The sequence below is a fragment of the Chlamydomonas reinhardtii genome, chromosome 13, assembly GCF_000002595.2.
Source record: "Chlamydomonas reinhardtii strain CC-503 cw92 mt+ chromosome 13, whole genome shotgun sequence".
Lineage (NCBI taxonomy): Eukaryota > Viridiplantae > Chlorophyta > Chlorophyceae > Chlamydomonadales > Chlamydomonadaceae > Chlamydomonas > Chlamydomonas reinhardtii.
This window is the reverse complement of record NC_057016.1, coordinates 4,439,452-4,458,543: the sequence shown is the minus strand read 5'-3', so window position 1 is coordinate 4,458,543 and position 19,092 is coordinate 4,439,452. Positions and strand designations below refer to the sequence as shown.

Sequence of the window (19,092 nt, the reverse complement as noted above, 5' to 3'; positions counted from 1 at the left end):
TGGGAGCTCGTGTCCTTGGGTGTGGGAACTGGCGGCGGCTGGCGGATGTGAGTTACAGAAGCTAACAACTGCACCACCGGCAGGTGTTACAGGCATGCCCATGTTGCATGTTCGCAGGCAGCTGCCAGCAGGCGCAGCGGCCCATCCCACGCACACACAGCCACAGCCACAGCCCCACACAGCCGGCCACACTGGCCCCCCACAAAGCCTCCCAACACACACAGACAGAAATGACCCGCTGTGCGTGCGGATCTGCCAGTGCGCGCGCCGTTGCAGGGGTCATAAAACACAGCCGCACATGTACACAGTGCAAAAGTCGCGACGGTGCTTGGTGAACTACACGCGCGGCTGAGAGCTATGAGCCACATTGTCCGTTGGGTTCTTCAATGGACAGGACAATGCAGCATGACAGGCTGTCCCCCACGCACGCACACGCACATAGGTTGACCCACACACGCGCAAATCGTGCATTATGTACAAACATGCCCACATCCCAATGTAATCAATCAATTATTATTGCGCGCTTGGATTTCGGTTTCTTCAATTGCGCAACTATGCAGCGTGCACCTCAAACCTTAGAACGGCTGCTCGTCCCATGCAGGGGCTAGGGCTGCTGCTGCTGCTGCTGCTGCTGCCGCTCCGCCTCCCCGCCGCCATCGCCTTCGTCCCCCGCCGCCTCCGCGGTCGTCGTCGCAACCACCGCGCCCGCCGCCGCCGCGCTGCCGCTGCCGCCCGGCGGCGCCCCCGAGACCGCCGCCGCCGCCGCCGCCGCCGTCGGCACCAGCGACGCCAGTCCGATGCCCACGCTGGGAGCGCCGCCGCCGCCGCCGCCGCCGCCCGCCCCCCAGCGGTTGTCCAGCAGCATGGCCACGTCCCGGACCTGCGTGTGTGTGTAGGGGCGGGAGGGGGGGGGTCCATGCATGGCGTGTGTGTGTCAGGGGAGGGGTCGTTCATGATTGCACCGTTCCCCAAACGAAACCAAGAACACGAGGGCAGCGGCGGGGATTACATTCCATCAGTCTCCCGCGTCTATCCCCCTCCTACCGTAAGTAGCTCGCTACCGTCCCCGCCGCCGCCGCCGCCGTGGCCGCCGTGCCGGCCGCCGTGGCCGCCGCCGCCGCCTCCGCCGCCAGCCCGCGCCGCCGGCACCGCCACAGACAGGTCCATGCCGCGGGCGCGGTTGTCCGCCAGGCGGTGAACCTGGGGGGAAGGTGGGAGATGGGAGGTGGGAGGTGGGGAGAAGGTCGGAAGTTTGGAAGTTGTGGGCGCATGTGCGGTGAGGCAGGGGAAGCGGTGAACGCTGTGCATGCCGCATGCAAACGCGCGACTGTGCTTTGTCGCAGCGTGCTAACAATGAAACCGTTGCATAGGCCCCACGCGCCACCTCCCCTCTATCCCCCCCACCCCGCCCCCCACCTGCCCCTCCCCCCCCCCCCACCCACCCACCCACCTCGCTTCCCCCCCGGTCACGATGGCTGCTCCCCCAAGATTGCCGACCATCTACCAGTTCCTTAGCAAATCATGAATGTAACCCCCACCACCCCGCACCTGCTCCTCCACAGTGTGTGCCACCACGAAGCGGTGCACGTGCGTGGGCCGAGCCTGCCCGATGCGGTGCACGCGCCCCACCGCCTGCGCCTCCGCCGCCGGGTCCAGCTGCGGCTCCACAAGCACCACGTGCTGAGCCTCAGTCAGGTTGAGGCCCGCGCCGCCCTGCTTCAGCTGCGGGGCGGTTTGTTTGGGGGGGGGTGCATTCATATGATTATTGCACAAGTGAAGGCGTAACAGGAACAGTACCGGTAGTACCGTGCGGTAGTACAGGAGGCGGGGGTTACACTCATGATCCGGGGGTTCAGGTGGGGCAGGTGGCGGGGGGACGGGGATTGTAGATACCAGCCCAAACATAACCGGACCAGTCAAAAGAGGTGGGAGGGGGCCAGGACGTTGCGGGTTGGGGGTGGCACACGCAGGCAAGGTCACAGGCAGATCGTCCTCAGATAACGTCTTTCATCAATGCGGGTAGCACACCTGCAGTAGCAGCACTCGCGGCTTCACATGCGCCTGTGGCTTGGCCCTCTTCAAAGCTGAGCCGCCGCCGCCCGGACTGCCCAGCGCCGGCGACAACAGCCCCCTCGCACCGCCGCCCGCGCCACCGCCGCCGCCGCCAGGCGTGCCCGGGAGAGCTGGCAGCGGCGGCGGCGGCGTGCGGCCCCGGCCGGCGCGGCTACTGCCACCCCCTGCAGCTGCAGCCCCTGAGCCTGCTACTGCCGGGTGGTAGTCGTCGGCGCTGCCGTACGCCCCTGTGTTGAGGAGGGGAGCCGCTGTGGCTGTAGCGCGGGCCGCGGCTGTAGCAGGGCCCGCGCCTGCTGCTGCTGCCACCATAGCGGCTGTAGTAGCAGCTGTAGCAGGTGCCGGGTTGCCTCCGCACTGCTGCTGCTGCTGCTGCTCCTGCGTGACAGCTAGTGTCTTCGGCGGCGGCGTCAGGCCCGGATCCGCCTTGGCCCCGTCGGACTCGGCCTCTGGGCCCACGGTGGCAGTAGCAGTGGCAGTAGCAGTGGCAGTAGCAGTGGCAGCAGCTGTGGCAGTAGCAGTGGCGGTGGAAGTGCCGGCAGTAGCAGTGGTGGAGCCGGGGGCGTCGAGCAGCTCTTCCTCCAGCGCCTCCTCCTCCACCTGTGTGTGTGTGTGTGTGTGTGTGTGTGTGTGTGTGTGTGTGTGTGTGTGTGTGTGCGTGCGTGCGTGCGTGCATGTGTGTGTGGCTGACGTGTGTACGGCGGACGACAGAGACCGGCAATCAGCTCCGTAACTGCGAAATGTGTGACTGTATGATTTACCTGCTGCCCTGGGAGCGGCACTCATGCCAGCACCCCAGCAGTCCCGGTGCCACAGGCACTGCGAACCTGGTCCTGTACCCCTACCCCTGCCCCCGCAGTCGCTCCCAGTCCCCGCGCACGTGCCCGCATGCAACCCATGCCGCCGCAGCCCCCTTCCCATCCACACACACCCACCAGCACCCCGCCACCGCCCTGCATCCCCTTGGCATTTACAACCCCCCCAAACACACACACACACATACACTGTCTGTGCGCAACGTTTTCCTTGTGCTTTTTAACACACACATACACACACACGTGCCTCACCGCCGCCACCCCACGCTCACACGCTGCTCACCTCCCCCGGGTGGTCCTTGAACGCCGCCAGCGCCGCCGCCATGCCGCCCCGCCCCCTGGCCACCGCCGCCGCCACGCCGTTGGCCGCCAGTGCGCCCGCCAGCAGCTCCAACAGCTCCGCCCAGCCGCTGAACACAAGCACCTGCAGCAGGGCGGCGAGGGGTGGGGGGTGAGGAGTGGTGGTGAGGAGTGGTGGTGAGGAGTGGTGGTGAGGGTTGGTGGTGAGGAGTGGTGGTGAGGAGTGGTGGTGAGGAGTGGTGGTGAGGAGTGGTGGTGAGGGTTGGTGGTGAGGGGTGGTGGTGAGGAGTGGTGGTGAGGAGTGGTGGTGAGGGGTGGTGGTGAGGGGTGGTGGAGGGTTTATGTTGGTGGTGGTGGTGCCATGGATGGGGGTAGCCGCACATGAGAGAGACGGAGTGAGCACGTCCCGAAGTCGGCTGAGGTGCTGATGGGGTGAGTGCGCAGGTGCTTGGTGGGCTGGTGGGCTGGTTGGTTGCTGGTTGGGTGATTGGATCTGGCGAGTGCCAGGCAGGCGGCCCTGGTGCAGTGGCCCTGGCGACCACCGCGCCAGCAACACAAGGAGGCAACACACCTTCACCCACCCAGTCCACCCTTAACCACTCCTTCCCACCCCACCCAACCCAACCCACTCCTCCTACCCACTCCTCCCTCCACAATCACGCACCTTGGCCGCCGCATCCTCTCCCAGCACGAACTTGATCCGCCGTACCACCGCCTCCACCTTGGATCCGTAACTGCCGCGGACCACCACACCAGACTCGCCGGACCAGGGCCCGCCGCCACTGCCGCCGTCGCCGCCACTGCCGCCGCCCGCGGCTCCGCCGCCGCCGGCGGCTCCTCCAGAGGACATGTCCCCGGTTGCGTCGATGTAGGCGATGTCGGCTATGTGCACTCTGTGAAAAGTAGGGACTTGTGGGTTGGTAGTTGCCTGGCTGGAAGTTGTGCACCTTGTGATATGATGTGATAACACCCACATCCATTCACCCACCCATCCACCCACCCACACTTCCTCCCTCCTTGGGACCTACTTCATTGGGCTCGGGCAAAGAACCCCCTACCCACCCACCGAATCACCCCCACTTCCGGCATGCCCACCTGGTCCTGCAGTTGGGGCAGTGGATGCGGCGCATGGGGTAGGGCGTGGCGCGCCCCAGGGTTCGTGCCACCAGCGCCTCGCAGCAGGGCGGGTGCATCTGGTGCCCGCACGGCAGGATGACACTAGCGGTGGAGGCGGTGGAGGTGGAGGTGGAGGTGCCGGGTAGGTCGATGGGGTCGTGGCTGCGTGGGGTGTCGGGGAGAGGAGAGGGGATGGGGGGAGAGGGGGATGGGAGGACAGAGATGTTGCAAAGGGTGCGTTGGTAGGTGGGCGTGGAGAAGGAGGACGGCAGGTGGTGGTTGGGTGGGGTGCGTGGGTGCTGGGGAATTAGCTGCGCCGGGCACACTTGGCTTGTTTGCACACAGCATGCGGCTCTGACAACGCCACGCAGGCCCGCCCCACAACCCCTTCCAATTCCCAACCCACCGTCCGTACCCAACGTGTCCCTGGAATCGTGCAGCCTCCCACTCCCCCCACGTGCCACTCCCCCCACCCACCGCCCTCCAGCCCTCACCAGATGGGGCACATCTCAATCTCCTCCTCCGCCGGCTCCGGCTCCGCCCCCTCCTGCTGCCGCTGCTGCTGCTGCCCCGGCCCCGGTACTGCGCCCTGTGGGCCGGCCCCCGACACGATTTGGACATCGTCGTCATCACCGCCGTTGGCCGCGCCAGCGCCCGGTGCAGCTGCAGCGGCACCCGATGCCGCTGCGGCGGCAGCTGCGGCAGCAGTGGCACCGGCAGCAGCAGCAGCAGTAGCAGCACCGGCAGTGCTGCCGCTAGGCCCCGCGGCAGCATCAGACGCTGCCGCGGCGGCGGCTGCAGTCGAGGGCCCTGCTGCTGCTGCTGCTGCTGCTGCGCCCTCTCCTCCCTGCTGCTTCTGCTGCTGCTGGCGCTGGTTCTGTTGCTGCCTGTTCTGGATGGCTTGGAGTTTGCGCAGGTACCTACACGGCAGCGGTGGCCATAGGTCCCAGTCAGGCAGGTACTAGCTAGGTGCAAGGCGAACAGCAACGACCCCTGCAGCCGGGCAGTGCAGGCTGCTACATCCCAGTGACATGTCAGGATCCATCTCACACTCCGATGTAGCCCTACAATATTCCTACACCCTTTCCCTGACCGAGTGAATATTACTGGCGGTCCCTTTCCCTGAGCCTAAGGAGTCCCTCCCCTGTTCACATGATGGTTCACATGATGGCGGCGGCCACAACAAACACACTTTCCCCCAGTGCGCTCCACACCCCACACACACGCACCGCAGTGTGCCCAGCGCGCGGCGCAAATCCGCCTCCGCCAGGATTCGATCGTTGGTCAGCTCCACGCTTTTGACCGGCACCATGGCGGGCTGCAGCTTCAGGTTGGCCTCGTGCGGCGGGATGGGCTCGCCTGCGTGAGCGTGTGTAGAGGGGAGCGCGCGCGCGCGTGTGCGTGTGTGTGTGTGTGTGTGTGTGTGTGTGTGTGTGTGTGTGCGCGCGCGCGGGGTGGGATGGGTAGAGGTGGGGCGACGTGAGGTGAGCTGATGAGCAATGAGCTGCAAAAGGCGGTGCACGGTTATCAGGCGGCAATGCTGTGCCTGTGGCTATTCCCCAGGGTCCCACCCCATCTTGCACCCCATCCGCACCCCATCCGCACCCCATCCGCACCCCATCCGCACCCCATCCGCACCACACCCCATCCCCACCCCCACACACCCCATCCCCACACCCACACCCCACACCCCATCCTCACATCCCATCCCCACACCCACATCCCACACCCCATCCTCACACCCCATCCCCACACCCCACACCCATCCCCATCCCGACACCCCATCCCCACACCCCATCCCACCCCACCCCACACCCCACATCCCCCATCCCCACCCCGTCCCCACATCCCAGCACACCCCAGCACACCCCAGCACGCCCCAGCACGCCCCAGCACGACCGCACGCACCCTCCCTGGCCAGCCTCATGCGCGCCGCCGCCATGCCCAGCTCGTCGTGCGCGTACAGCAGCATGCGTTGGGCCAGACCCAGAGCGCGCCCGCACACCAGCAGCCGCCGCTGAGCCTCCAGACGGCCCACGTGCGCCTGCAAGTGAGGAGGGGGCGTGGGGGGGGGTGAGAGTGGGTGGGTGGGGGTGGGAGGGCGGGAGTGTGGGGTGTGGGGTGTGGGGGGGAGAGGGTGTGTGTGGGGGGGGGGGGGGTGGGGGGGCGAGCTGAGGATGTGAGTGTGCGTGTAAAACACAAAGTGAGGCAACTGGGCATGGGTGTGAATGGGTTGGCAGTTAGGGGTGTTTGGGTTGGCACATACACACAGGCACATGCACACGCACCTTGCCCTCCGCCAGCACTCGCTCCACGCGCTCGTCTGCGGACCGACCGCGCACGTGCTGACGCAGCAGCGACAACAGCAGCCGCAGCACCTGGGGTGAGCACAAGGGAAATGAGGCAGAGCCGATAGGTGAAAGTGATGAGAGGCCTGAGAGTGAGAAAGATATGCATTGTATGGGTATGTTCCGGCTATTCCTACTGGATGTCGGCACTCCACACTTTAACCAATCCCTCCGCCATAAACGGCAACCCTGCCCCCTCCCTGTAGGGGCAATGGTGAATGTTGAGTGCACAGTAACATCAATCACCGTACGCCGCATGCCACACACCCTCCCAGGCCAGCCCCCAACGACATGTTCCCGCCGTTCCTACTGGATGTCAGCACTTCACGCTTGTAGCTTTATCAGTCCATCCTCCACATGACCTGCACTAACCCACTGCTTTCCTGGTCGCCAGGTAAGTCGTGGGTTTTGCTTGTCGCGTCCGCGTGCCTGTCTTGTGCTGTTGTGCGCGCCACCGAGCCCGGGCGGCGACATTTATCGCCGGCGCCGCTCGCCCTGCTGCTCCACGACGCCTCGGCCCACATCCCATAAGTATTATCGCTTGCAACTAACGCCTCCGCCTGCACTCCCGTTTTCGTTGGCTTTGGTTTAGTCTGCGCTGGTATTTACAACCCACCCTGGCCCCCCTCCCCCACTCCCCACCCCCGCTCCCCTCACCATCTCCGCCTCGCTCTGTCTCCAGGAGGTGGCGGTGGCGGCCACCTGGCTGGAGCCGCCGCCGCCGCGCCGCCCGCCGTCAGCCGCAAGCACTGTGCGGTGGCAGTGGCGGTGGTGGTGTGGTGATGCTGGGCAGGAAGGGCTGGCCATCCGACCACACCTCCATCTCCCATCTCCATACCCCCCCAAACAAAACCAAGTCCCTCCGCCCCACTCACGCTCGTCCTCCTCCTGGCCTCCCTCCTGCTCGCCCAGTCCGCCGCGCCCCGCCCAGCGGACCAGTGCCGCCGCCGCGCGCCGCGCCGCCTCCTCCGCCGTCACGGTGGCGCCGGCGGTCAGGGCGCGCGAGTACAGCGCGAACAGCCGCACCTGCAGAGCAGGCAGCCGGAGGGGGTGGGGTGCGAGCAGGCGGGCGTGGGCGAATTCCTCAGCAGCAGAGAACATCACCCCCACCTTTTTCGCCCGTTGGCCACCCCGACCCCCTGCCAGCCGTGGCCGCGCCGTGCCGTGCCGTGCCGTGCCGTGCCGGTCCGGACCTCAGCGCATGCTTACTCAGTCCGCTTCGTCAATGTGTCAGACTCCTCCACTGCCGCACACCGCATCATCGCCCACGCGCCCTGCCCCTCTCCACCACCTCGCCTATCGCAGTGCTCGCCCACCTCCCACTGTATGAAGCGCTCGTCCAGGCGGCAGTGCTCGCACACCAGCGCCCGTACCGGCCCGTTGCGGCAGCGCCCGCACTGGCCCGCCTGTGGCGGTGATGGCAGGTGAGGGGAGGTGAGGGGAAGGGAGGGGGAGGGGGAGGGGAGGCGCGAGTGTGACGGGTGGGGGTGGTTTGCCACGGAGATGCGCATGACGATGACGGGGCCGGGCTTCGGCTGTGTGAAGTATGGTGATAGCAGTTGTGACGTCGGCAAGCAGCCAAGGCATGGAGCAGGGATGGTAGCTGCCGCCTTCCCCATGATTATGGTACTGGAGGAAGGACTGAGGACGCCGCATAACCGCGTAAGAGCGCGCACCGCTCGACTGGCCCAAGGAGTACCGTACCAGCATTCACCCATGCGCCACCTCCCTCCCCAGCCCCCCCCAGCCCTCCCTACCGCCCCACCTGCTCAATGAAGTCGGGGTGTGGCGCCGGCAGCTGCGCCGCCCGCCGCCCCAGCCCCTCCAGCGACCCCAGGGCCTCGGCGCGGTGCGTCTCAATGCCGTCCAGGGCCTCGTTCAGCAGCATCTGCATGAGACACACACACACACACACACATACACACGCAAGCAGTCACAGTTAAATACAATGTGAGAGTGCGGGGCACTTGAGTAGGAGGCACCGGGATAAGGACGGGGTGTTCTGGGACACGTGTGCCCAGTGCAAAGGCGGCTGTACGGGCATAATGCGTGTGAGGCGAGGCATCTGAAACAGTGTGAGGGTGAGGGTAAGCTAAGTAAAATGGACGGGCTATCCGGATGAGTGCGCCTCGTGTAAGGGCCAAGAGCTCACGAGCTGTGGCAGAGATGCCAAAATGATCAAGCTGAAGCGAGCAAGATGGGTTTGCCGCTGCTGTGAATGCAACCGCTCCCAAAGTCGTCCACGGCCACTCGGCGAACACACGTCGTGTTGCCTTCACCTTGAGTCCCAGCAGCCCCTTACCTTGAGTCCCAGCAGTGAGGAGAAGCGGTGCGCGAAGCTGCTGGCGTTGACATCCGTCTGCACGTGTGCACGTGCGCACGCAAGATAGGACATAGGGGACAAACTCAGAGGAAGTGCAACGGTTGGCTTTTGGCCGTGAGCGCCATCGCTGGCGGGTTCACAACTGGTGAACTACAGGAGAACGCGCATGTCCCACTCCCGCAGTTGCCGTGCGTCCACCGTACCCCCTCGCCATGCCCTCTCTACCCCAGCTACCCACCACCCCCCGGCCCATACAGGCATCCCTCCTTCCCTCCCTCAAGGTGCTCCTCCCCACTCCTCCCTCATACTTCCAACTCCCCATCCCAGTCTCCCCATGTCCCCACTCCCCATCACCTTCTGCCTGTAGGTGTCGCCCTCCAGCAGCTTGGTGCGGATGTGCTCCGCCGCCGCCTCGCCCTGCCCCTCCACCTGCAGCAGGTCGATGGCGCTGAGGTACCTGTGCGCGTGCATGTGTGTGTGTGTGTGTGTGTGTGTGTGTGTGTGTGTGTGTGTGTGTGTGTGTGTGTGTGTGTGTGTGTGTGTGTGTTAAAAAGCACAAGGAAAACATAGCGCAAAGACAAGGTGTGTGTGTGTGTGTGTGCGTTTGTGTGGTGGGGGTGGAGGGGTTGCATTCATGATTAAATTTAGAAGAAGCGGAGTTGTAGCCAGGCATAGCTAATTAGGCACCGCGAAGTTCATTTTGGAGATTGTGATGTTTACAAGCGCGCGGCTCGCTGCGAACGCCAGGACCGCGTGTGGCGTGTCATGCTGCTAGCAGCATGTGTGATGTGTCCTGCCGACAAGGCAGCTGCGGCCTGCTTCTCCCGCACACCTGCCCCCGCAGCCCCCCTCGTCCCTCCCCAGCCAGACCCACCAGCCCGCTGCGCCGTGGAAGGGTGTGGCGGTGACGAGCACCTCCCGGTACTCCGACTGCAACACACACACACACACACGCACACACACGACAGGTAATAACACGACAGGCGGAAACGGGGTTAGCAGCAGGAAGGAGAAGAGGAGTCAGGGAGGCGACAAAAGAGACAACAGCAGCGACAACATGATTTAACAAGAGTTGCAGGCTGTGCGGTTGGTGTCCAGGAGAGCAGCTGACGGAATTGCCAGCACCAGCAGTAACGCTCCAAGTCGCACCAGTCCAGTCCTCCGCCACTTCCAGCCCCCACCAAGCTCAGGCTCGTGCTGTCACCCCCAACCACAACCCCGCACACGCTTACTTCCCCACGCACCCACCTCCGCCGCCACCACCTTGCTCCGCGCCTGCCCCAGGTACCGTTCCCTGATGCTCGCCGCGTCCGCCGCCAGCCCGCCATCCCGCAGCGTGCGCGGCACAGCCGCCAACGCCGTCAGTGCCGCGGCACCCAGCGCCCGCCCGCCGCCGCCGCCGTTGCTGCCGAGCAGGGCTCGAAGCCGTTTGCCGGCCGCTGCGGCTGCCGCCGCCGCCTCTGGGTTGGCGCTGCCTACAGAGGGATATCGGCAAGAAAACGCATTCGGCAACGTGCCACTTTACCCCTGCACCCCTGGCCGCTAGCTTCACCCCAGCATCCCCCGTGCCTCTGCTTTGCTTACACTCGCAACGACCCCCATCCCACCCAACCACCAACCACCCTCCCACACAACTCCCATTCCCCCATCCCCAAACACAGCCACACCTGCTGCCGCCTGCCCCGCCAGCACCTCCGCCGCCGCCGCCGCCGCCTGCAGCAGCAGGTCCAGGTTTGCTAGGGTGTGCAGGCGCTGCAGGCGGTCCGCCTGGATGCCGTCGCGCTGGCGGTGCTCCTCCACGGCGCGCAGGGCGGAGCGGTAGGTGGACACGGCCTGAGCGGGCTCACCCTGGGGGAGGGGAGGGGAGGGGAGGGGAGGGGAGGGGGAAGGAGGGTCAGCGACATGGCACAAGACACACCAGTCGCCAAGACGCACACACACACACACACACACACAAATAAACACACACACACACACACACAAACACGCAGGCGCTCACACACACACACACACACACACACTCGCGTACACACCGCCTGGATCACACCTGGATCACGAACAGCGCCGCCAGTCCGTTGAGCGCCATGACCAGTTTGCGCTGCTCCTCCTCCGCCTCCAGTCGGGCGCGGGTGACCTGCGGCGGTGGGTGTGAGAGTGTAGGTGGTGGTGGTGGTGGTGGTGGTGGTGGTGGTGGTGGTGATGGGTGTGAGATTAGGGGCAGGGACGAGGCAGCAGCGCTGCGGCATTTCCTGGAACCCGGCTACGCACCAGTCACCACCGCAATGCAAACTGCATTCAGCCTTCACGAGCCGGTCTCCAGCCGCCGTAGAGTCCCATCCGGCTCTGCCTCCAGCGCTGCGCCCAGCCCCCAGCTGCTGCCCCCAACATCAAGCCCCCACGTGCACTTTGAACCAGCACGCCCAGCCCCAAACGCCAACCAACCCCAAACTCCAGCCCACCAATCCCACCCCTCACTCACCAGCACGCCCAGGATCTCGTTCATGCTCATGGGCCCCTCGCCGCGCCCCTGGTGCGAACCCAGGTGGTGCCCGTGGGGGTGGTGCCCGTGGGGGTGAGGGCCGCCACCGGCGCCCGCCGCGCCCGCGCCGCGGCCGCCGCCGCCGCCCCTGCGGGAGCGCAGGCCGCCGGCGCCGATCTGGGGGTGGCAGCAGGCCTGCCGCAGCTTCAACAGCGGCTCCAGCAGCTTGCGGGCCTGTGCGGGGGTTGCATTCATATGATAAATTAAGAAGAAGCGAAGTTGTAGCTTGGCAAATTGGTACAGCGGGGGAGGAAGGGGGTTTGAGAGGCATGTGAGTAGTAACGGGCAGGCGGCGGCTAAGGGCTGAGGTGGGAGCATGTGTACGGCACACAAGGCACCCACTAAGTCACTCCCAGCTTCTCACCGTGCCACCCGCACCCCCCTCAAACCCTAAACCCCTCCGCTCTCTACCTGATGCGGCGCCAGCGGCTTGTCCAGAATGGAGGACAGCGGTGGCGGCCGCCGAGGCCGCTTAGCCTGCTGCGCCGCCCGCTTCTGCTGCTGCTGATGCTGCTGGTGCTGGGCCCCCACCCCTGTCCCGGTTGCTGCCGCCAGCGCGACAGCAGAGGGCTCCGTGACCCCGTTAGCAGCGCCCGCGGCTCCGCCCCCGCCCCCGTCTCCGTTAGCAGCTGCTGCGCCATGCGCGCCATCGCTGCTGCCCGCCGCCGGGCCCTGCAGCAGCAGCCCCTCCCACTGCTCCCACTCCTCCGTCTCCGAAGACTCTACCTCCTCCTCCTCCTCCTCCTCCTCCTCCTCCTCCTCCTCCTCCTCCTCCTCCTCCTCCTCCTCCTCCTCCTCCTCCTCCTGCGCAGCACCCCTGCGGCCCCTCCCACCCCGGCCGCCACGCCCCCGGCGCCGCCCGCCGCCTCCCCGCCCCTGCGCCTCCTCCGCCTCCTCCTCCTCCTGCTGCTCCTGCCCCTCCATGGGGCCCATATCCCCCTCCTCCTCCTCCGGTGGCCCTCGCTCCCGCCGCGCGTGTTCCTCCTGCTCCTGCCGCGCCCGCCGCAGCGCCTCGATGCGTGCCTCCTCCTCCTGCTCCTCCTGCTTCCGCCGCTCCGCCTCCCGCTGCTGCTCCCAGCGCCGCCTGTGCAACGCCGCCAGCTCCGACAGAGCCCCTGCCCCAGCCCCAGCCCCGCCTGCCCCTGCCCCGCCGCCGCCAGTGCTACTGCCGCCATCTGCGTCAGCAGCGGCGCTGCTGCCACCACCACCGTCGGCAGCAACAGCAGCTGCTGCCACTGCCGCGGCGCCGGTGTCGCTGCCACCCGCCGCCTCCACCGCGCCTGCCGCCCCCGCACCGTCCACATCCATGGGAGTCGCGGAGGTGCCTGCGCCCGAAGGGCCTGCACCCGCCGCCGCCGCCCCCGCCGCGCCCGCCGCGCCTCCCAAGCCACCTGCCGACCACCCCGCCCGCGGCCCCAGCCCCAGCTCTGCCCGCTGCGCGCGGCGCGCGGCTCGGGCGGCCCTGCGCGCCTCCGCCTCCGCCGCTGCCGCCGCCGCCTCCTCCGCCTCGGCCTCTCCGCTGAAGAGGCGGCCGCTCTCCATGGCCGCCACCACCCGAGCCGGCAGCACGGAGCGGGCCTTGGCGGCGCAGTCCTGCAGGGGAGGTGGGGAGAGGGGTGAGAGGGTGGGGTGAGGTGGGGTGGGGTGAGAGGGGCGGGCAGGGTGTTTATCGGGGTGCTCAGGGTTTATACACACTGCGCGTTCGCTTGCACAGTGGCGGCCCTTTCCTCTTGTGCCATCAACACAGCTCGTTGTTCCTGTCACGCTCGCACGCACCTACACACACACACACAGACACACACACACACACACACACACACACACACACACACACACACACACACACAGGCACAAACACACACACACACGCACGCACGCACACACACACACCTGGTGCTGGCGGTTGTAGAAGTGCAGCTCCACTGCGTTGAGGCGCAGGCGGGTCAGGTGCGCCGATTGCGGCGGCAGACCCAGCTCCGCCTCCACGTCCCGCTTGGAGGAGCGCCACATCAGGCCCAGGCTGGCGTAGCAGCGGGCTGTAGCAGCAGCAGCAGCAGCGGCGCTAGCTGCAGCTGCAACTGCAGCTGTAGCAGCGGCGGTGTCAGTATCGGCCCCGGCGGCTGTAGCAGCCCCGGTGCCCGGCTCGAGCTTCCACCCCGCCATTCCTCCCTGCCTCTGCTGCACCTGCGCCTCCCCCACCGCTCCTCTCTGTTGACCCTGCCGCAGCCGCGGCCGCAGCAGGCGCAGCAGCAGTCGCCTGCCTGCGGCCTGCCCCGCCTCCACGGACCGCGCTATGCAGCGGCTCCACCAGCGGCGCTGCGCCCAGGGGCCCGCCTGCAGGAAGGCCATCAGGCCGAACACGTCCTCCAGTCCGCGGCTGATGGGCGTGCCCGTCACACACCAGCGGTGCACCTGCAGCGGGAGCACGGGAGCAGGAGGGGAGGAGGAAAGGAGGGGAGGAGGGCGGGAGGCAATGTGAAGGGCGGGTATGGGGGCGGCCGTGCCGCTGTCTGCCACGACTACTGACCAGTGCACCCTTGCTACAACCCCTCCCCGCCCGCACCACCTCCACCACCACCACACCACACACGACAGCAACCCCGCACAGCCCTCGTCTTACAGTGCCCCCCAACACACACACCCTTACACACCCTTACACACACTCACACACACACACATACACACACATCGCATACACTGTCTTTGCGTTATGTTTCCCTTGTGCTCTTTAACACACACGCACACACACCGTGTCCAGCTTGAGCGCCATCTCCGCCGCCTTGGCCGTGCCGCTCTCCACCATCTGCGCCTCGTCCAGCACCACACGCCACCAGGTCAGCCGCGTCAGCGGCGTGGGCACAACCTCATAGCTGTGCGGGATGGGGAGGGGGTGAGGAGAGGGGTGGGGAGGGGGGGAGGGGGTGACGGGAGGGGGTGAGGAGGAGGGGCTACTGGTGGGGCGATGGTGGGGCGATGGTGGGGCATTCCAACAGGGGGCGGAGGATGGAGTTCGGGGAGATGATGTGTGACAAGCCATTGGTATTGCAGGGGGTAGGGCGCGCGAGCCCAACGCGAGTTGCGCACAGAGGAGCCATTCCTGCGCCCTTCGCGACTACTCTGGGGTGTACACCGTACTTACACAAAAAAAACACGCCCGCATGGTGTGCTGTCCTGCGTGCTTCCTTCCTGCATGTTCTTCAAGTCCCACCCCATCCCACCCCACCCCACCCACCACCGCCCCGCCCCGCCCGGCCCAGCGCTGCCCTCACCGCTTGCCGCGCCTCAGGCTGCGCGTGTGGCCGGGTGCCTCCAGGTCGGGCTGCCGCGCCACGTCCCGCCTGAGCACGTCGTAGCTGGTCAGCACCACGTCAGCAGCAGCCAGCTGGGGGGCAGACACCACCTGAGGTGGCGCGGGGGCAGTGGCAGCAGTGGGCAGGGGTGGGGACAGGGACAGGGGCAGTAGCCGGCAGGGTGGTTGCTGGTGGGATGGAATGTGATGGGGATGGGGTGGGGCTGGGGTGGCGCTGGGGTGGGGCTGGGGCTGGGGCTGGGGTGGGGCTGGGGATGGGGCTGGGGACTGCATAAACAGGGCCATCAGCGCGAGGGCATGGGGACGGAGGCCGACAGGCGGCAGTCAGCCATCACGCCCTGAACCACACCGCAAACCCCGACATCAGCACACCAGGAAACCAGCACAGCTTCACGCACCATGGAGGTAGCGATGCTGTAGTGGCCATCCTTGTCCGGCCCGCCACCTCCAGCCGCCGCCGCCGCCGCTGCAGCCGCACCGCCGCCCCTGGCACCGCCGCCGCCTCTCCCTGCCGCCCGCCCGCCGCCGCCGCCGCCCAGAATCAGGCCGCCGCTGAAGCCCGCCGCCGCGCCGCCGCCCTTGCCGCCGCCGCCGCCGGTTCCGGGCTGGGTCTGTCCGCCGTACACGACCACACTGAGCGCCCCCGGCATCACGTGACGCTGCAGCTCGTCGTACCTGCATCCGGCCGTACAGTACGGCACGGTACGGTACGGCGGGGCGCCGCACACGTGTTTCGAGGGGCGCGACATTAGCTGTCTCAAAGCGCCTAATGAACATAAGCATAGAAATCTGCAGGCAAATCTGGTCGCGCGGCGTTCACGCATACGCTGGGCGCTCCCAGTGCCCCCCCCCCCCCCCGGGACCCACCACTGCTGCAGGATGGCTGAGGGCACCACAATGAGGGTGGCGCCGCATGGCTCCGACACCTGCACAGACGCACGCGGGCAGGCAGGTCAGCACAGCGCCACGCGCGTGTGAGTAAGCTGGGCACCCATCCATTGTGTGTGACCCGGCAACCCCTCATTTCGCCTGCGCCTGGACGGCGCTGATTGATGATCGCTAACACGACAACCGTCAACTGCATCGCCCTTCGCCTTCGCCTGACGGACTGCACGCCCACTCCAGTTCCCAGACCTAGAGCCCTACCCCAACACCCCACACCCAGCCCTCCAGCCCTCAACCGATCCGACTCCCACCGTGGCCGCGGCCGTGTCTCTCAGGCAGCGTGTGCACACCCAGGCGCCGCGCGGGGTGCGCCGCACGCCCACACACGCCCCGTGCATCCACGCCGCGCAGGCGTCGCACTGGATCCACAGCCCTGTGTAGGCCGCCGCCGCCTCGTCCTCTGGGTCCTCACATCGCAGCCCACACGGACAGTCCACTCGCTCCACACGCCCCTGACGCCGCGACGCCGCGACCCCCGCGCGCTGCGCAGGCCCGCGGCCGCGCTTGCGGCCGGCTCCGCTGGCGGCGCCGCCAGCGCCGCGGCGGCCCTTCGCCTGCCCTCCTCGCTTTGGTGCGACATAGTCATCGTCATCATCGTCCTCCACCTGGTCCTCCTCCTCCTGATCTTCATCCTCCAGCACCAAGTCTTCATCCGTTTCGTTCATGCGAGCGTTCTGGTCATTTTCGCTGTCATCTGGGTCAGCGTCAGAGTCGTCACCGGCGCGCGGTTTGCGCCGCAGCCGCGATCGGGCGCCGTCACGACCTGCGCCGCCATGCGCCGCCGTGCCACGGCCGGCCCGGGCGCCGCCGCCCCGGTTCCGGGTCCGCCGCGGTCTCGCCTCCTGCTCCTCGTCCTCCTGCTCCTCATCCTCCAGTATGCCGGCCCCGTCCCTCCCCGCCGCATCCCCAGGCTCCTCCTCCTCCTCCTCCGCCTCCGTGTGCTGCCGTTGCACCTTCGGTTGCGTCGTTGGCGCCGCCGGCGGCGAAAAGCGGTTGGCGGTTATGAGCGCCAGCAGCTCAACCGTTTTGCCCAGCCCCATCTCATCCGCCAGGATGCCGCCGCGCACGGGCGGCGGTACGGCAAAACCAACCGCCGCCAACGACCCGCTGTACGGATTGACGTACAGCGCCGGCGCCGCGCTGCCTGGGAGCGTGTGTAGCCGGCGCCACAGCGGGTGCAACGGACCACTCGCGCCGGCGGCCTGTGCAGCGTCCGCCGCCATCCCTGCCTCCCTCCCGCCCTCCGCCTCCTGCGGCGCGCCCCCGCGCCCACCTTGCCTCCGCTCCTGCTCCCCTTCTCCCTGCTCGCCCTGCGTAGCCCTCTCCACTCCCGGCTCCACTCCCGGCTCCACTCCCGGCTCCACTCCCGGCTGCCTCCCCGCCTGCTGCTGCTCCCGCGCCAGCATCCACGCCACCGCCCGGCGCTGGTAGGGCCGCAGCCGGGGCCTCAACTCCGGCGGGTCGCCGCGCCACTGCGGCTCCGCGCCACTGGGCTTCACGGCACTGTACAGCCAGCCCGCGTCGAATCCGGCGGCTGCAGCAGCATCGTTTGCAGCAGTAGCAGCAGCGTTTGCAGCAGTGGTAGCAGCAGCAGTAGCAGCAGAGGCTGCGGCGGCGGCGGATGCGGATGCTGAGGCTGTAGCAGCGGCCCCCCGTGGCGAAGCCCCAGGAACCGACGCGGAGGGCCCGGCGCCAGAGGTCGAGGGCCCTGCCCCTGCGGCCCCGCTGCCGCTTGCACTAGCCCCTGCCGCCAGCGTGCGGTCCGGCTGTGGACTGCTACTGCCGCCTCCACCGCCGCCGCCGTCGAGGTGGTGGTGCGGCAGCAGCCAGGTCAGCACCTCCAGCAGCTGGCCCTGCGTCACAAAGGGGCCGGCAGGTTGCACGTCATTCTACATCGCGTCGCGTGATCAGCTGCGTCCTGATCCTCCGCTGCGACATGTAGCTGGTGCTGCGAAGCCTGTTCATCTAATTCACGCTACACACCGTGGTAAAGCTGCCCGTCAGCCTTCAAAAGCCCATCGCCATCCCACACCCCGTTGGAGACAGCAGGGGCGGCACTCGCCAACCACCGCACAAATACAGACCCACCTGCCAGGCACGCTGCTGCGTGTCCTCGGGTTGACCCACCCCAACCTTCTCCATCGCCTCTGCCGGCACGCCCAGCCTCAGCACCAGCCTGACCCCCGCCCCCGCCCCCGCCCCTGACTGCGCCTGCTCTCCGGTCTGTCCGCCAGCCCACATGAGGCCGTTGGCATTGCTCTTGTCTGCAGAGCCAGAAGGCCCCGCACCACTTGTACCGGCTCCGTAGGCATGTGTGGCGGCCCGAGGCCCAGTGGTTTCAAGAGGCGGGATGCCGCTGTTACCGCCGCCGCCGCCACTGCCTGGGAGGTCGCTGCTGGTGCCGCCGCCACTGCTGCTACCGCCGCTGAAGCGGTACACGGCAGGCCGCCAGTCGCTGCCACCCTCCACAACCCCGTCCCCGTCCTCGTCCCCGTCCCACGCCTGGCCATTTAGGTCGCCAGGTTTGCAGTCCTGAGGAGCCGCGGCGGCTGATGCTGCCATAGCCTGAGAACTGGGCCCTGGGGCGCAGAGGTAGAGCACTGACGCCGTGGGGCCGGGCCCGTGGCTGGGGGACGCGGCGATCCCTGATCCCGCGAGCCCGCTGGCGGTGCTGATGCTCGCGCCCAGGATTCCCAGCTGTAGCAGCCGCACGAGACCCGTCCCGGCAGCAGCTCCTGGCAGCTCCAGCTCCATCTGGGGTTGAGAGTGGGGCCGATGACTCAAAGAGGGAAAGAACGCCAGGGCGCGGCCGAGGGCCAGAGAGGACCGTGGCCGACAGGGGTGCCTTCGGTCGTCGGACCGTGGTCAACGCAGCAACCAAAACCCTTGCATTACCTGGCCACGCTCGCTCCATGAAAACGTTATGCGCGCATTGCTGCCATCCTCCTTGCTGTGTACGCGTACAGTGAGAGATTCGCTCGCGGAATCGCTCGCGTCCGACGATATCTGCAGCTCCGCAAAGCCCAAAAGCATGTTCGGGTCGGTTTTGTTTGCAAGATGCTCCGCAAGCAACTCCCATTGTGTCAAATTGCTCGCTGGCTCTGTTCTGCGCTTCTTGGGCGGTCTGGCAGGTTCTTGCGCACTGGTTTTCGTCAGGTCTACCAAATCATATTTATCTTGTGACTGCACGGCGGCTCGTGGCGGTTCGTCGCGTTCTTCTGCAGCATCTGTGCGCCGCTTGGGCGCAGACGCCTTGCGTGGCATCCTACTGCAGCTTACACTCGGCTATTCTAAGTCATCGTAAATGAGCAGGTGCGGAAAGCGCT

General features: G+C 67.0%; 1 protein-coding gene across 1 annotated transcript; it reads right to left on the bottom strand.

Moving 5' to 3' along the window:
* Positions 1-40: 40 nt before the first annotated feature.
* On the bottom strand, positions 41-19,084 carry CHLRE_13g603400v5 (uncharacterized protein). Its single transcript, XM_043069823.1, has 31 exons — positions 18,662-19,084; positions 17,855-18,520; positions 16,018-17,619; positions 15,689-15,747; positions 15,220-15,496; positions 14,781-14,911; positions 14,261-14,381; positions 13,402-13,923; positions 11,923-13,104; positions 11,452-11,685; positions 11,020-11,106; positions 10,640-10,820; positions 10,221-10,447; positions 9,847-9,902; positions 9,327-9,429; positions 8,952-9,008; positions 8,415-8,537; positions 7,966-8,055; positions 7,525-7,675; positions 7,307-7,398; positions 6,590-6,679; positions 6,210-6,345; positions 5,531-5,660; positions 4,796-5,221; positions 4,281-4,463; positions 3,850-4,078; positions 3,169-3,309; positions 2,029-2,670; positions 1,549-1,722; positions 1,045-1,200; positions 41-880 (listed from the first exon to the last, which is right to left on the bottom strand). The coding sequence occupies exons 1-31, from the start codon at positions 18,797-18,799 to the stop codon at positions 605-607; spliced, it is 8,682 nt and encodes a 2,893-aa protein (XP_042917786.1). The 5' UTR covers positions 18,800-19,084; the 3' UTR covers positions 41-604.
* Between the last annotated feature and the right edge of the window lie 8 nt (positions 19,085-19,092).

Bases quoted from the DNA above. Each gene is read 5' to 3' on its own strand.
- CHLRE_13g603400v5 (XM_043069823.1), bottom strand. From the start codon at position 18,799: ATGCTTTTGGGCTTTGCGGAGCTGCAGATATCGTCGGACGCGAGCGAT. The intron at 10,821-11,019 runs GTGTGATCCAGG...CCCCTCCCCCAG, and splicing joins CGGCGCTGTTCGTGATCCAG to GGTGAGCCCGCTCAGGCCGT. The intron at 2,671-3,168 runs GTGAGCAGCGTG...ACACACACACAG, and splicing joins TCAAGGACCACCCGGGGGAG to GTGGAGGAGGAGGCGCTGGA.